General features: G+C 42.6%; 2 protein-coding genes across 2 annotated transcripts in view; one reads left to right on the top strand and one right to left on the bottom strand.

Moving 5' to 3' along the window:
- The first annotated feature begins 8,524 nt into the window (after window positions 1-8,524).
- cfap300 (cilia and flagella associated protein 300) lies at window positions 8,525-10,486 on the top strand. Its single transcript, XM_041956041.1, has 7 exons — window positions 8,525-8,634; window positions 8,762-8,843; window positions 9,088-9,160; window positions 9,294-9,451; window positions 9,550-9,722; window positions 9,839-9,905; window positions 10,294-10,486. The coding sequence occupies exons 1-7, from the start codon at window positions 8,525-8,527 to the stop codon at window positions 10,423-10,425; spliced, it is 795 nt and encodes a 264-aa protein (XP_041811975.1). The 3' UTR covers window positions 10,426-10,486.
- A 493-nt stretch (window positions 10,487-10,979) lies between these two features.
- The window catches only part of LOC121620033 (potassium voltage-gated channel subfamily KQT member 4), a 45,322-nt gene continuing 41,637 nt past the window's right edge, over window positions 10,980-14,664 (bottom strand). The window contains exon 14 of the mRNA XM_041955971.1: window positions 10,980-14,545. Coding sequence (XP_041811905.1) covers window positions 14,342-14,545 — 204 coding nt within the window. The 3' untranslated portion in view covers window positions 10,980-14,341. The remainder of the gene's footprint in view (window positions 14,546-14,664) is intronic.

Below are 14,664 nucleotides of genomic sequence, written 5' to 3'. Positions count from 1 at the left end.
GAGGCACGGTATGGTGAGGAGACACAGAGCAGACAGTTCCACTGATATTATCATTAAAAGGCAGCCACATCAGTGAGGCTGTTCCCATACCTCCACCTCCCCTCCATCCCGCTTGTCTCTTGTCCCCCTCCTCATTTTCCTCCTCTCAGCGTGTCCCTACATGGCTCCTCGAGGATTCCCAGAATATCTTAGATACACAATCACACAGCGTCGGGGAAAATAAAGGGAGAATAAAAGGGGAGAGTGTGCTCGGAGGAAGACATAACAAAAAAGCCCTGATTTCTGATGTTCCCATTTCTCGTGTCGTCTGCTTCCTGTAGTTGTGTACATGAACACACAAAAGAAGTGGTTCTCAACCTGGGGTTCAGAACCCCCTACGAGGTCCTCAAATAAATCTGAGGGGTCAGTAGATGATTACAGGCCCAGAGGACAAAAAAGACTCTTTTGTAACTGCTCACAACTCACGTCCATACTATGGCTATCACACCATTACATGTGATGAGGCCATATTTTCCAGGTCTCACAACAGCTGAACTTATTCTCAACCAATGTGGAAAGTGAATTCTCATTAAACTAATAAAAATATGTATATAATAATATTTATCTATCTATACAGTATATAACAGCAATGATACTATAATTGAATTGAAGACACGGTAAATATGTGAATAAAAACATACTAGTAATGCAGTAATATTTAAAGCAAAACTTTTTACAGTGAAACTCTACTCTTCATTAGTTGTCCCTGTTTTCTGTTTAATGAAAAACACATATTTCCTTTTCACGAGCAGAGAAAAACAGCTTTATTTCCAGCTGTTGCATTTTTCAGAAAAGTTTTTTAACTGCTTCTTTATTTTAAGATGTAAAAGAATATTATCAACCCATAAAGCAGCACTTTATGGGAAAACTGTACAGCAGCAATATACAAACTTTTACCATTCATATATTTTATCATCCTGTAACAGCAAGTGTTTTGATTGTAAGGGTTGATATCAGCAAATGCCATCACTAAGTGTCAATGAAACAGAGACAAACCCAATGTGTTTGGGTTGAGTTGCTGTATTTATTTTTGACAAGAGCTGCTCTACAGCATCACAATATGCCACAAAAACACAGGAGCAGAGTGCAGAGTGACTGATAATAACCAAACTCCCTGTGGGACTCATAGCCTGTACTGCCTGACCCTGACAAGAATAAACAGAGCTCAGTAACAAAGTTCACTCTCACCATGACATCATTAGGAAAAGTTTCAGATACTGATTCATTCATTATCTAAATACCCCAGCAGGATACTTCCATTGTTCTCCAAGTCTGGGCACAACTCTTGGTTCCTCTGTCAGCGGGAGTGGCATATCATCTGTTTGTGCGGTCTATTTTAAAAATCATGCAAAAGCACTGGTGCACATAATCTTGACCCTTGTCTTCTTGATCAAAGTGCCTCCTTAATCTGTCCACATCTAGCTCATGTGTTAATTCAACCTTTTCAACAGGAGTGATTCCAGGTTCATGGAAGGTGTAGTAGTAACCTTACTCAGACGTGGTGATGTCACAACACAATAACAGCTGCAGTTTCAGTCGTTGACATCGTCTCCTTCCTGGATAAAAAGCTATTTTTTGCTGCCCTCTTTATTTGACCTCACAAAAGCATTTGATATTGTCAATCAAAAAATACTCAATCATGCCGTCTTACCATCAAAAGTGGGTTACCACAGTGGTCTATCCTTGGCCCATTACTGTTCACATTATATCAATGTTCATTTCTTTGCTGATGATACTATTTGATATTTCCAAGCTCTATCTCAGCCCAGGCTCTGACCCGCCTTCAGTCAGCCTTTGATGCTCTCTAATTATCACTCCTTCATTCATTCACTCATTCATTCAATTATTCAACCTTTATTTCACTTTGGGGCTGCACGGTGGCTCGGTGGTTAGCAGCGTCGCCTCACAGCTAGAAGATCCCCGGTTCGATCCTGCCTGGGGTCTTTCTGTGTGGAGTTTGTTTGTTCTCCCTGTGCAGCGTGGGTTCTCACCGGGTTCTCCGGCTTCCTCCCACAGTCCAAAAACATGCTTAGGTTAATTGATAACTCTAAATTGTCCATAGGTGTGAATGAGCGTGTGTGTTTGTCTGTATATGTAGCCCTGTGGTAGGCTGGCGACCTGCCCAGGGTGTCCCCTGCCTTCGCCCGAGAGACGGCTGGGATAGGCTCCAGCCCCCCCCGTGACCCTGCAAAGGATTCAGCGGTGTATAGATAATGGATGGATGGATATTTCACTTTGAAAGACCATTGAGGTGGAGCCATCAAACAAAAAATAACAATATAGAAAATGAAACAATGTTCAATTGGAATAAAATAGAGGAAATAAATAAAAGAGATTAATACAATTTATATTTAAAATGGAGTGCAACATCAAGTTAAAACATTTACAATCTATTAAAACTAGGTCTGAAATGAGGCCTTTTAACAGCCGCAGTGGCCTCAGGGAGTCCAAGTGTCTCAGGCCATCTGCAGGTTGTTCCATGTATAAGGTGCAGTGTAAGAAAATGACATTTTCCTAAGATCAGATCTGATCAATGGTGTGTGGAGCATCAGCCTATTCTGTGAGCGAGTACCAAGATTGTTTGAGTTAAAAGTGATGAAATGTAGGGTGGAAGCAACTTAATTTAAACTCTTTAACCTCCTTAATCACAGTCTAGTTTTAAATGCAGAAAAGACCAAGTACACGGTATTCTCCACCTCCACCAGTGACTCACTATCCGACCATTAAAACTTTAAATGCCCCTCAGATCACTCCTGTTGAGTCATACAAATACTTGGAAGTTTGACTCAACAGCAGATTGTTTTGCAAGAATAATATTCAACATTTGACTGTAAAAGTAAAATTCAAAGTAGGTTTCTTGTAGAGAATTAAGGGATGTCTGTCTTCTTTCAATCTTCATGTGTGTCCTTTACTATGGAGATATTCTGTTTTGTCATACTACACAAAAAACCCTGTGTCTCACAGTATTATAGTAGCAGCAGCATGCATACGCGGATCAGCCAGTAAATTTAAGATGGCGTAGTTACAGGATGAGCTCACCAGAGAGCACATTAATGCCCTCTTTGCCTGTAAACCAGGAAGTGTCTTCTAAAAAGTTAGGTTAGGTTAAAATTAGGTTTGTTTTCTGTTGAAAAAGTGAGAGAGGGAGAGCGATGTAAAGAGGTCTCCAAGTGGAGTGGATTGTTAAAGATTGTTCTGCTTTGAGAAGATTGTAAAAGGGGCTAAAAAGCCTTTACATGTTGTTTCTTTGTTTTCTTTTTTATTTGCTAAAATCTGTGAATCACAGCGTTAGCATGTTATCCATTGGCCATTTGCGAATGCTAATTCAAGCTAGCAGCCAAAACTAGTAGATCACTCCTGTTAATTTATATGTATGGTTGAGCCTTTTGACAATGTATTATAGATGTATTTTATTTACAAGCCCTGATTTGAAATGTATTTCTACTAGCGTAAAATCCTGTTAATAAAGGTTTTGTAGTGTGACGAACGAGGGAGCAGGGCCCAAAATGCAGACAAACAGACGTGGGAAAGGTGGCTAGGTGAAGGTTTATTTAGGCAGTGGAGGAGTCGGTTGAGGTGGTGTCTCCAGACACAGGGAAGGCAGGGGAGGCAAGCAAGCAGGTGGCGAGGAAGGTAGGCTGTGTGGCGCAGCGGTGGCTCGAGATAGCTGGCACAGGTGCTGGGTGGCTTGAGGGTAACGAGCTGGATCCTGAATATAGAGAACACGGGTAAGTATAAGAAAGCACAAATGGCAATTCTGAGGCACTAGCGAACGCTCTACCACAAAGCGGTGACAATCTGGCAGCGGAAACACAGGCGGGCCCGCCTTAAGTAAGCTCCTGATGAAGATCAGGCACAGGTGTGTGCAGCCAGCTCCTCCTCCAACCCACAAGCCACACCGATAGTGTCAGAGAGAGCACACACAAAACCCAACCCCCAGCCTTACATACCCACACACCACATGTAGCCTTCAATTGCACAAAGTCATGTCACATTCACTCTGAGACTGATCCGGCTGTGAAAATCTGCAAGATAAAATAGGTCAGTGTAGAGTTACACTGTGCTACACAGCTATAAGGCATGAGTGAGTCGTAAACTCATAGTATCAGTTGTCATATGTTGACATTTGGATGATTTGTTGGTTTTGTAATACAAAGGAGGAAGAATTTGCAGTCTCCACTTAAAAACGGTGTTGACCTTGGACCTTTTTGATGTAAAATGCCATCACTTCTTCTCAACTTACCAGTTATCCAAAAGCAGCTTGTTGTCAGTGAATATTGTCTCTGTCTTCAGTGCAAAATAACTGTGAGTTGACAAAATGGTTCAAGGTTGTTTGCGAGTGAATCGAAGTTTGGTCAGGACGCTAACCAACTTGGACAGCATCCTCTTCTCCATCACCACCTCCAGAAAGACCAGCTCAGCTCCTCCAATCACTGAGCTGGTAGAACCTGGTAGAACATCTTCAGCATCTTGTTGCAGATGCTGAAGCCTCTGAGCCTGGAGGAGGTTGGGGTGGTTGATGGGTCAACCCAGGAGACCGCTGTTTGTGTCCCATGTGAATCCAAGAGGAAATGCTGGGGAATACACATGCAGTCTGTCACTGAAATGTTTAGGAATGTTTCCTGCATGGGCTCATGTGTGAGCTCTTTAACCTCAGCCTATGTCTGGAGGAGGTCCCGGCCTTGTGGAAGACACCCCACCTGGTTCCTGTACCGAAAGGTTTAGGAAACTGTTCATCTGCTCATCTACATATTTCATTTGTTTTCACAACATACAAAAGCAATGATTAACGTGTTTAGGGTATGTTAAGGGAACTCAAAGCACTTTGATATTGTTGGGGAAAGACTGTGGTTTCGTTTAAGTCAAACAGATGTTCATATGTTTCTGTCTGTAAAATATCTGCATCTTAACTGCTACTGACACCTTTTTTTTTTATCTCTAGAGGCGTAGAAGAAAAGAAGCAGGTGACTCAGAAATGAGCCGAGCTGCGTCTCGACTTCACACAGCGCATTGTCATTGGAGGTGAGAAGAAACCACAACAAACACTGCAGGCTGACCCCATGAAGATGACGGTAGCGATGAAGATGACTTGAAATGGTCCTCCTGGAGGCCTCTCTGCATGGGCCTGTTGCAAACTAGAGCACCTTAATTGTTTGAGTGACATTTGGGGATTTGGGAATTAACATCTGTGACCATAATCTGCTGGACCTGTTTTGGGAAGGAATTTGGAGCCTTTAACAGCATCAGCAGTTTTTCACATCTCTGAAAGTCATTTTACCACATGTCTCTTCCTTTATTATCCACATGGAAAAAAACTGCATCCTGTTTGAGTAATATTATGACCAGTAAGTTTAATTAAGCAAATGTTTTGTGAGTGTCTGAGCTTATGAAAATACAACTATAAATGATTACATTTGAATGAGAATTTAAGCATCTGTGATCTGTTTATAAGCGGCCTCCAGCAGCTCTATAGCTCACTGTCAGTCGGTCATCTACACAAACTTCACCCAGCACAGGCCACAGCGTTACCCTGAGAGGCTGAAATTTGGCATGAAAAGCAAATGTGGGTGTGGGTGCGTGTGTGTGTAAAGGTATGTGTTTGTGTTCGTGTCTATGGGCTAAAAGCATGGCAATGGGAGTGGCCTATGGCAAAAAAAAAAAAAAAGCTCATAACTTCCAAATGGATTCGTAGACTTGCACAAGATGTTGTGGAAAGGTTGGTCATGAGCCAATAGACAGCTGGTTAACCGTTCTCGCCATGTGAGGTTGTGTGCGCGTGTGAAGGCGTTAACACGTGCACGTACGTGGTCGCAGCCATTGTGAATTTGCACTTGTTTTTAAGTTCAGGACCATGAGCCAAGAGGCCATGATTTCCCCCGACACACACCTAGAAAAGAAAACAAAAAAGTCTTCCTGAAGGATGCACTGAATCCTTGCTTTGTTTCCTCTCTTGTTGGTCTAAAAGTAGTAATGTTCAAATACTGTGAGTCTAAAAACTACAGAAAGGGGCCTGTAATCAGCCCCCAGAGGTCCCCAGATTCCTTGAAAAAATACAAAGGCAGCTACGAAACAGACAGACACTAGTGACGTCTCGTCTCTGCACACAGGGCCGCCATCATGCCGTCGTCATCGTTTAACTGTATAAATGTCTTGGAAACATATGATCACAGACAGCAATCACCTCCAAACATTCCTCAGCTGTTACGTCTTCTCACCTGCCTCGCCTGCCTGCCGGCCATGTTTCGGTTTTGGTCCTGATTGATCTAATGAGCAGAAATCAAGTGCAATTACATACGTTACATATGACTCAGCAGACAGGGAGAATGAAGGTTTTAATGACTTGGCTCAGTTGTGTCAGGTTAAACCCTCGCTGTACAGTATGAAAACATCATTTTGGCAGATTTCTTCTCCCCTTCAGTCCCTTCTTCTGGTTGTAACTGCTTGTCTTGGCTCCATCTTTCACCTATCATGCATCCTCTGCGTCACTTCTGACCATCAATATCTTAAATGCAGTCCATTTTATCACTCCAGTCATCAGTGTTTTGGAGACTGTCAAATAATAAACATATGGCTAATAAGTTCACACAATGATTAACAGTCTTACATCATGCATACGTGTCATGGTGATAGTGTTGTCTTGCCAAGGAGCCACAGTCGCACATTTTAACCCGTGCAACCTGCAACTTTGAACTATATTAGTATATTATACAATTACATATCCTCTAGAAGTACAGTGGCTTCAAGTGACCAGTTACTCTTGAAGATGCTGAAGTCTGCGTCTGACTCAGTGACCTGCTAATAGTTTCATGTCTCTCTTCACCATCTCATCACTCCTGTCATCAGCTGAGATTTTTTTTTAATCATCATAATTACAGGTCTATCCCAGAAGGCCAAAGATAAAAACAACAAAACAATGTTCCTGACGAGAATCTGATCATATCACTTCTCTGACGTTTTAGCTCCACTTCAGAAACCAGATATTTATCATGGTAGTAAATCTGACTTTGCTTATCTGACATTTTCTGATGCATTAACGGATTCTTCGGACCAAAGGCAGTGAAATCAAAGTGACTTCATTGTGACTTCAGGGTGTCCCCACACAGGATATTCTTGCCTTTCCAGACTATCAGGGTCTGGCATCCTATGCTGGAATGTGGATCAAAAGAATCCCACATCCTCAACCATCCTGGAATGCTGGGAATGAAATGAGCATTTGAGCCTGGATGAATAAAAAATATTTGTCGGGATCTGTAGGGAGTGAGGTTGTACAAGTGTAAACATGTACAAACACAGAGGCATATGCAGCCCATCATCCTGAAGCGGTGAATGTGCCCTTTGGATGTGACGTCAGAGACACCTATAAATGTAATAATGCTGATGGTAAAAGGGGCTTTGCCCTTTTTGTCCCTGATGTTCAGGTGCTCCTGCCAGATTGAGCAGAATTTACAAGAGAACATTTAGTCCTCTGAGGCAAATGTAAAGCAATGTGTTGGTCAAAACATCAGGAGATACATCTGCGCTTCACCTCAGGGCTTTACAAAGAGGCGCACACATGAGCTGTCGAAACTGATGCACATGATACTGATAGACAGTAAGGTGAAAGCTTTTTGTGTAAGGAGTCTATCCGAGGAGGAGATATGAATATGTACTTTAATGATTAATATTTATACATTTTCTTTCGACAAAACTATCTCAGATGAAGGTCCACTAAGTCGCTTTTTCTTACTGTATCTTGGCTGTATCCCAAGGTCTTCATCAGCAGATTGTGTTTACTCAGCTTTTCTGAGCACATCTACTATGGCAACGCATCATTCATGTTGGTGCTTTCAACCGTGTCACATGGTCTTCATCTAGAACAGGGTGCCCAAACCCACTTTACAGTGGGCCACGCATATTGTATTGTTAGGATGCAAAAAGATATGAGGATCCCAAATTCCCTTAAGTGCCTAACTTCCTGTGCTCAGGTAATAAAAAATAATTAATAATTAGGGATCCTACATGAATGAATATGGGAAACACAACAAACAGTTCAGCCTACACACTGAAGACAGAGCTGTGTTTGTTGTGCAGGGCACGGCTGCCCTCTGGTGGCTGTGAAGATATTATGTGGTTATAAGTAACTGTTTATTCTGCCTGGTACATTGAGGCGATTGGATGACAGGGAGTTAAATAAAGAGACCTCTGGGGACAGAGAGAAGACTCAAACTGAGAGAAGTTAAAACGGAAAAGGACGTTTTAGCCACACGCCGGGACCAGCGTCCGTTGTCTAGGCAACAAGTACACGAATCATCTGAGATGGGTGTAAGAAGCGAGATCAACCACTCCGCCATTAGTCCGTGTAACCGGAAGAAAAAGCCCAGACCAGACGCTTATTGGCTGTTAGTGAGCACACCTGCCGCTGATTGGCTTATAACCGCCCACAATCCTGATACTCGTTTCTGAACACGAGCGCGTCTTTACAGATTTTTGTAGGCTAACAACAAACATGGCAGGAGAGAAATGCGAGTTTGAGCAAACTTTTTCTTTTAGTCCTCTTCCCTCCAAGAAGCTCTCTTTCCTCCAGGACAGAGACACTTTAGCGCTGTTAATGAAATGGTGACTTCAGAAATTTATCCAACCTTAAAACTTTTTACAAGTTAATCTATCTTCTTTTCTAAGTCGAGCTTCCGTTAGCTGCGCTGCAGGTTAGCTTGGTTAATGGAGGTGCGTGTGTTAATTTCAGGTCCATGCTGGGGAGGATGTCAGCTCAGTCTTACAGCTTTGACCAGAGCTTTTACCCTTACAGCAGTGAAAGGTTTGCGCTGGTAAGACCTACCATTATAATTAGGTTATTACTCACTCTGATATGAGAGTGTAAGGGCTGATTAATGGGGCAGTGTATGGAAAACTGAAAATGATGCTTGCCCAGTCTCATTGTGATTGATGTGTTTTACCTTCTGTCTTACACTTGAAGAGCAGAAGCAAGAGCAACTTCATGTAAACCCTGTTGTCTTGTCCCATAAAGCATCTTCATATGTTCAATCATATCTGAGTGCTGTGCCTCTTCAGTGTTTCTTCAGAGATCCGGATGTGGTATCCAGTCTGTCCACAGAGATGAAGGCCGGGGCCTGGGTGCCTCTTGGTATGTCATGTCCCCCAGAAAGCCTTTCATCACTGGTAGTAGGAAATTGATCTCATCTGCTTGACAATGTTGGCAGTCAAATCTCAGTGGAATGTTTTTGTCTTGTGTGTGTGTTTGTGTGTGTTTGTTGTAGACGGACCAGTGGTGTCTGTTGATGTGGAGCCGGTGCCGTGCACTAAGGTCTCCATGGAGCTGTTTGACCCAATCTACACTTGTGGGATCCTGAGGCCCTCCGGACATGTAGTTAAATGCTTTCATGATGTCTACCCCGACTTTGATGAACTCAGACAGGTCTCTCTTCTCTCATCCAGCTGTCTGTCTGTCTCAGGCTGCATCAGTGTTTCTCTGACGTGGAGTCAGTCAGTCTAAGTCTCAATCTGTTCCTCCAGATGTTGCAGGAAGAGGACTCTGAGCACTACTATGTGGTCAGGAGAGAGGAGCGGGCAGAGTTTCTGTTTCGCCTCTTCAGGCACCTCTGTTTCGGAGGAGAGCTCTGTCAGTACGAAGACACCATTGATCCTTACATTAGCACCACAAAGCAGATCTACAAAGACCTGATCAGGTGGGCAGAATCTGAACGCTTGAATCCATACCACCCAACAAGGTTTACCTACATCTCCATTATCGGATACTTCATGATCTAATGATGTCATTGTGATTCTGCCCTTTACTACGCAGTGTTCAGAAGGATCCAGAGACAAAGAAGATCAGCGTTGTCTCCACAGTCCTCAAAGTCTGTGTTTATGTAAGTGACTGGCTGAATGTCTCTTCAAATGCATACTAGTACATGTGTTTTTCAATGAGAGCAAACATTTGAGAAAAAACTTAGATTGTGACCTCTAATTGGCTGATGATTGAAAGCCATTAAAAGATAGCTCATGTATTAACTCAGGATCTGCACTTTAATTGATTTTTACAGTGTTGCTTGGTCAACATATAATGTTGAACACTTAACCCTTAAGATGTTTATGTGGCACCACCACACCATAGAAATCATAATGACTGTCCTGCTTTGTAGATCACAGACTCTGCAACCAATAAACTAAAAAGAATATCTGTCCTTCGCACAGACAAGAGGTCTCGCTTTAATTCTCCTCCTAATTCACACACATCGTACTATTTGTCGTCTGTAGGATGAGTCTGGTCGATGTTACCCCGGAAGACAAGAGGAGGAGCAGACGTTTGCCTATTTGATTGTCGACCCCGTCAAACGACACGTGACTTTGTTCTACCACTTCTATGGTGTAGGAAACTTCACACTGTGACGCAGGTGAACATGTGTCTGTGCAAACAAATGAACTCTTGAGCTTAAAGAAGGAGATCACTCTGCAGTCATTCAGCTTTGTTCCTTTACTGTTGTGAGGAATTTGATGAAAATTATTCAAATGAATACACCTGAGAGCAGTTGCAGATTACACAATGAATTCCCAGTTTGAGTTACAAAGGAGAGGGAAGAATTATTTTGTTCTGTTGAAGTATTTCAATAAAATTTGTTTAAACAACCTTAAAAATGACTCTGCGTCTGCCTTTATGGGCCATGTTGAGGCTATTGTGGGCTCTCCCATTGTCCGCAAATAATAATTTAAATCGTTAACACCCTGGTTTAGTGTTAGTAAACTCAACAAGGCTGTGAAACAGTTGAATACAAGGTAAAATCATGAGTTTGGTCAATTTGCCACTTTTACGTAATGTTTGACTTTAGAAAAATCCCAGTGTTTAAATTCTACCAAGTCCTTGATGAATGGATGACCTTATCAACTATTTATTGCAATAGTTTAGACACAAAAAGAGACCAAACATACAGTCCAAAGAGCTTTATTGAAACAAATAAATTAATAAGTTAGTCAAGTGAGCTAATATTATCCTCAGCAGATACACATTTTCGTATCTCTTTAAAAGGTCAAATAGAAGTGTGCATTAGATTAGAAAATGAAAATAAGCGCTATATTTCATCAACCAGTAGCTACATCAATTGGAATTGGAAGACTCTGTTGGCTTAGCATTGTGCTTATTGCTTCGATCAGTTTGTGTTTCATTTTAACAACAGTTCCGATACCTAAGAGAGCAGTTAAAGGGCAACGAGCTGGAATGTCAAATGGCAGCAAGTCGGTGAGTGATGGATGGTCGGGCGTCGTGAAGAAGAGAAAAGACAACGTGCAGATTGAGTCATGCATAGCATTCAGTCAGTTAGACAATCAGTTACTGTTTCTCATACTTGGGTTTCTAGACTAGCGCCCCCTAGTGGCCTCAGAGGTAGTTGTGTGGAAGCCATATTTCTCTATGTGACATGCTTATGAAAGGACACATGCCTGCAGAGCATCTGATGACGACACAAATGTCCATGCCTCCAGCCTCCAGATCTGACTGGTATTAAAGTACAGTAAGGGTGTGGATGCAAGTAGATCCTGCTAGAGTTACAATGATATGCTTAACACACAATAATAGTCTCAGAAAATATCAAAGGCTGCAGCACCCTAAACCCTAAAATGACATGTTCTGAACAATTCTGATGGTGTTTCTTTAGTTGGATCCAGGTTTTGCACAAAAAGAACATTGCTATCCTCATGTGACACACCTATGAAACACTGTTCTCTTCAAAGCAGCATTAATATTTAAGTTTGAGATAGAACCATATCAGTTACAGAGCGAGGACAAAGAAGGCACAGGTCATTTCCTTTCATGTCTTGACTTAAGACTTAACAGGAGACATCCTTAAGTTTTTTTTTCCTCTAACAATGGGGCAACCACTAACAACAACATGCAATATAGTGGTCTCACATACATTTTCATGAAGCTCAACATTCCAGGTGACGATGAAGTGTTCAGTCTAATGCTGCCTCTAATAAGTAGGCATCTCTGTTATAATTTAGGCCAAAGAATGAAGCGACCGAGCAGTTCTCTATGAAATGAATGCAAAAACCATGTAATGTCAACAGCAAGCTCTGAAGTGCCATTTTATTTCCCACGGCAGCAAGATCATCAGATCATAAATAGATCTAAAGAGACGGAGCGATGAAGTACATTCACTGTTTGAAGTCTAGGCTTGGCTTGAATGGAAAAGTGGAGCACCTGAGTCAACTGGCTTGACTGGATCAAATAAATGAATCACGCACGGGCGGACGATCTGTTTTCACTGGCCAAATACAGTATTGAGAATGTTTTCCTTGTGGAAGCTGGCAGCAATTATCTGGTGACATTTAAAAAAACGCACATATGAGCTCTGCGAGTTGTGAGTGTGAACCTGATCGGCTGTATGTCGTTACAGTTGTGTCATCCATGATTCAACTTGACAAAAAATGCTACATTTATTTAAAGATCGTATCTAACTGAATTAAATATATTAACTTAAATCCTACATTCACTTTAACAACCAAAATCAGTTAGAACACATAGAAATTTAACGTTATAGGTTACACAAAATCGAGTGCATGAACATAATTACGATAAAGAAATCAAAACAAAAAGATAAAATTGTACAAGACAAAAATGTGTTATAGTTATCAAGTGCCAAAGTATTTAAGTAAAGGAATTCCTTTCATTGTCTGTGTGTGTGTGTTTGTATGTGTGTGCATTTGTGCACTCTCCAGTTTTGTCCACAAGCACAGAGCATTTCCTGTGCATCAAACACACCCAAGAAAGAACCATAACTGACAGCAGAGAGTAAAGTGGACTGGCAATGACTGTCAGTAACACCTATGGGTGGCGACTGGAGTCTAACCCTCATAGAGACGCTGTAAGACTGGAGCCATTTCCTAAGACACGTGCACTCTTGAGGATAATGGCCTGGAAGTCATGCATCAGACCTGGACGCCTTAAAGGTCGTTCACTGTTTAAAACTGGCCAAAAGAGTCTCTGCACGGCCTCCACAGCTGCTGACTGCAAGAGCACGTAGCGTCTGACGACTCTGAGAGTGAGAACTACCCGCCTGTAAGAAAGGCTGTGAAATGTTACTGACGGCCTGACCTGAGGCTAGAGGTGAGTGGCGAGGAGCGGTGCAGGAAACGTGAGACTAACGTCTAAATTCTGACTGAGGGTCAGTGAGGTTTTATCTACAGGACTGGTCTGAGGAACATGCATGTCTGGAGGGGTGGGCTGCAAGACAGAGAGGTTTAAAGGGCATGTTAAAAACACAAAGTTAGGGTACTGAAATACTCAAGGTGCTACGGTGGCCTTTGAAACAATGCAAAGAAGGTATTTAGGACTTGTGAGGGGACATTTTGGCTCTATTAAATCCTAAATATGTAGGAACAGTCCTCACCTGAATGCCAGCCAAACAGGGAATCATGTACTGTTTTTTTGTTTTTGTGTTTTTTTTTTTTTTGCAAGTGGGCTTGATGGAGACATAACCACAGAGAGAGGGAATGGTGATGAAAACAAACAGCAATGTACAGTACACATCAGCCACTCCACTCTCTGTTTGGGCGGTTAAAGCAAGATTTACACGTTTTAAAACTCCCTTGTTTCAGTGGGAAGGTGTACCGTGGAGGTTTGGTGCTTTGGCAAGGTGGCTGTCAGCCCGGTCCAGGTCTGAGGGAGCAGTTTATCTCTCTGTCGACGGCTCCTTTAGTTCTTTTTTGTTCGTCTGGTGGTGTGGGACCCATTACACTCATCACAGTATCAAGAACTGTAATGCCATCACAAGCTACCGAACAAACGACCGGCATGGCACTTGCAGCACTGTTTGTGTCGGCTGAGTCGACAAACTCTTAGTCAGTTGATTCAAGCAGCCAAGAAAAAAAGAAATGATGATGGAGGGAAAGGATTTACAAAAATCCAAAGCTAAATGTCTGATTTCCTACAGTTGATGCTTTCAAGTAGGCATAGCATAGCATGAGCTGAGTAGGTGAAAGTGGTTCAGTAGTCAAGTCGTAGTTGTTCACCTCGTTTCATCTCCGTCTTCATCTAGTGGACTGGGAGGCGTGAGCGGTGAGCAGCTTTGGCTGAGGCTCCTTGTCAGGTGGAGCCATCTGGTGGCCTCTGGAAACACATTCACTTCAGGAAAAAGAGGCGAGGGAGCAGCTTTGAGACGGAGGGGTAAAAATCATCCAAGGCAGACATTAAATGCAGTGAGGAGACGACGTTAAGGTCGGGCTGCTTGAAGTGAGGACTCGGCCGCAGGAAGACATACAGTAAAGGGTTTGTGTCTGTGTTCGAACAGCCCCAGGACTGCTCTGCTCGCTGTCATTCCAGGTTGCCGCTCTCAGACATGGAGATGTTGAGTGTGTTAGCGGAGGGGAAGAGGTCTCTTTGGTCCGTCGGGCTGTGGTAGTCAGATGTCAGGTCGGGGTCCAGGAGGGTGGAGAGGGTGAAGCTGGACGAGCCTTTCTTTAAGCACTGGGAGTAGAAGTTGAGCAGGAGGTCCAGCTTGTTCTCTATAGACTGTACCTGAACAAACACACACACAGAAATGTGTTAGCATTTAAAAGCAACATATCGCATGAGCCATTAGCCGTCAGATCCTCTTGGGAGCTGCAGAAAAGAAAGATGATGACAAAAAAAACCCT

Source organism: Chelmon rostratus, chromosome 16 (assembly GCF_017976325.1).
Source record: "Chelmon rostratus isolate fCheRos1 chromosome 16, fCheRos1.pri, whole genome shotgun sequence".
NCBI classification, from domain to species: domain Eukaryota; kingdom Metazoa; phylum Chordata; class Actinopteri; order Chaetodontiformes; family Chaetodontidae; genus Chelmon; species Chelmon rostratus.
The sequence above is the reverse complement of the archived record's forward strand: the minus strand, read 5'-3'. Positions and strand labels throughout refer to the sequence as shown.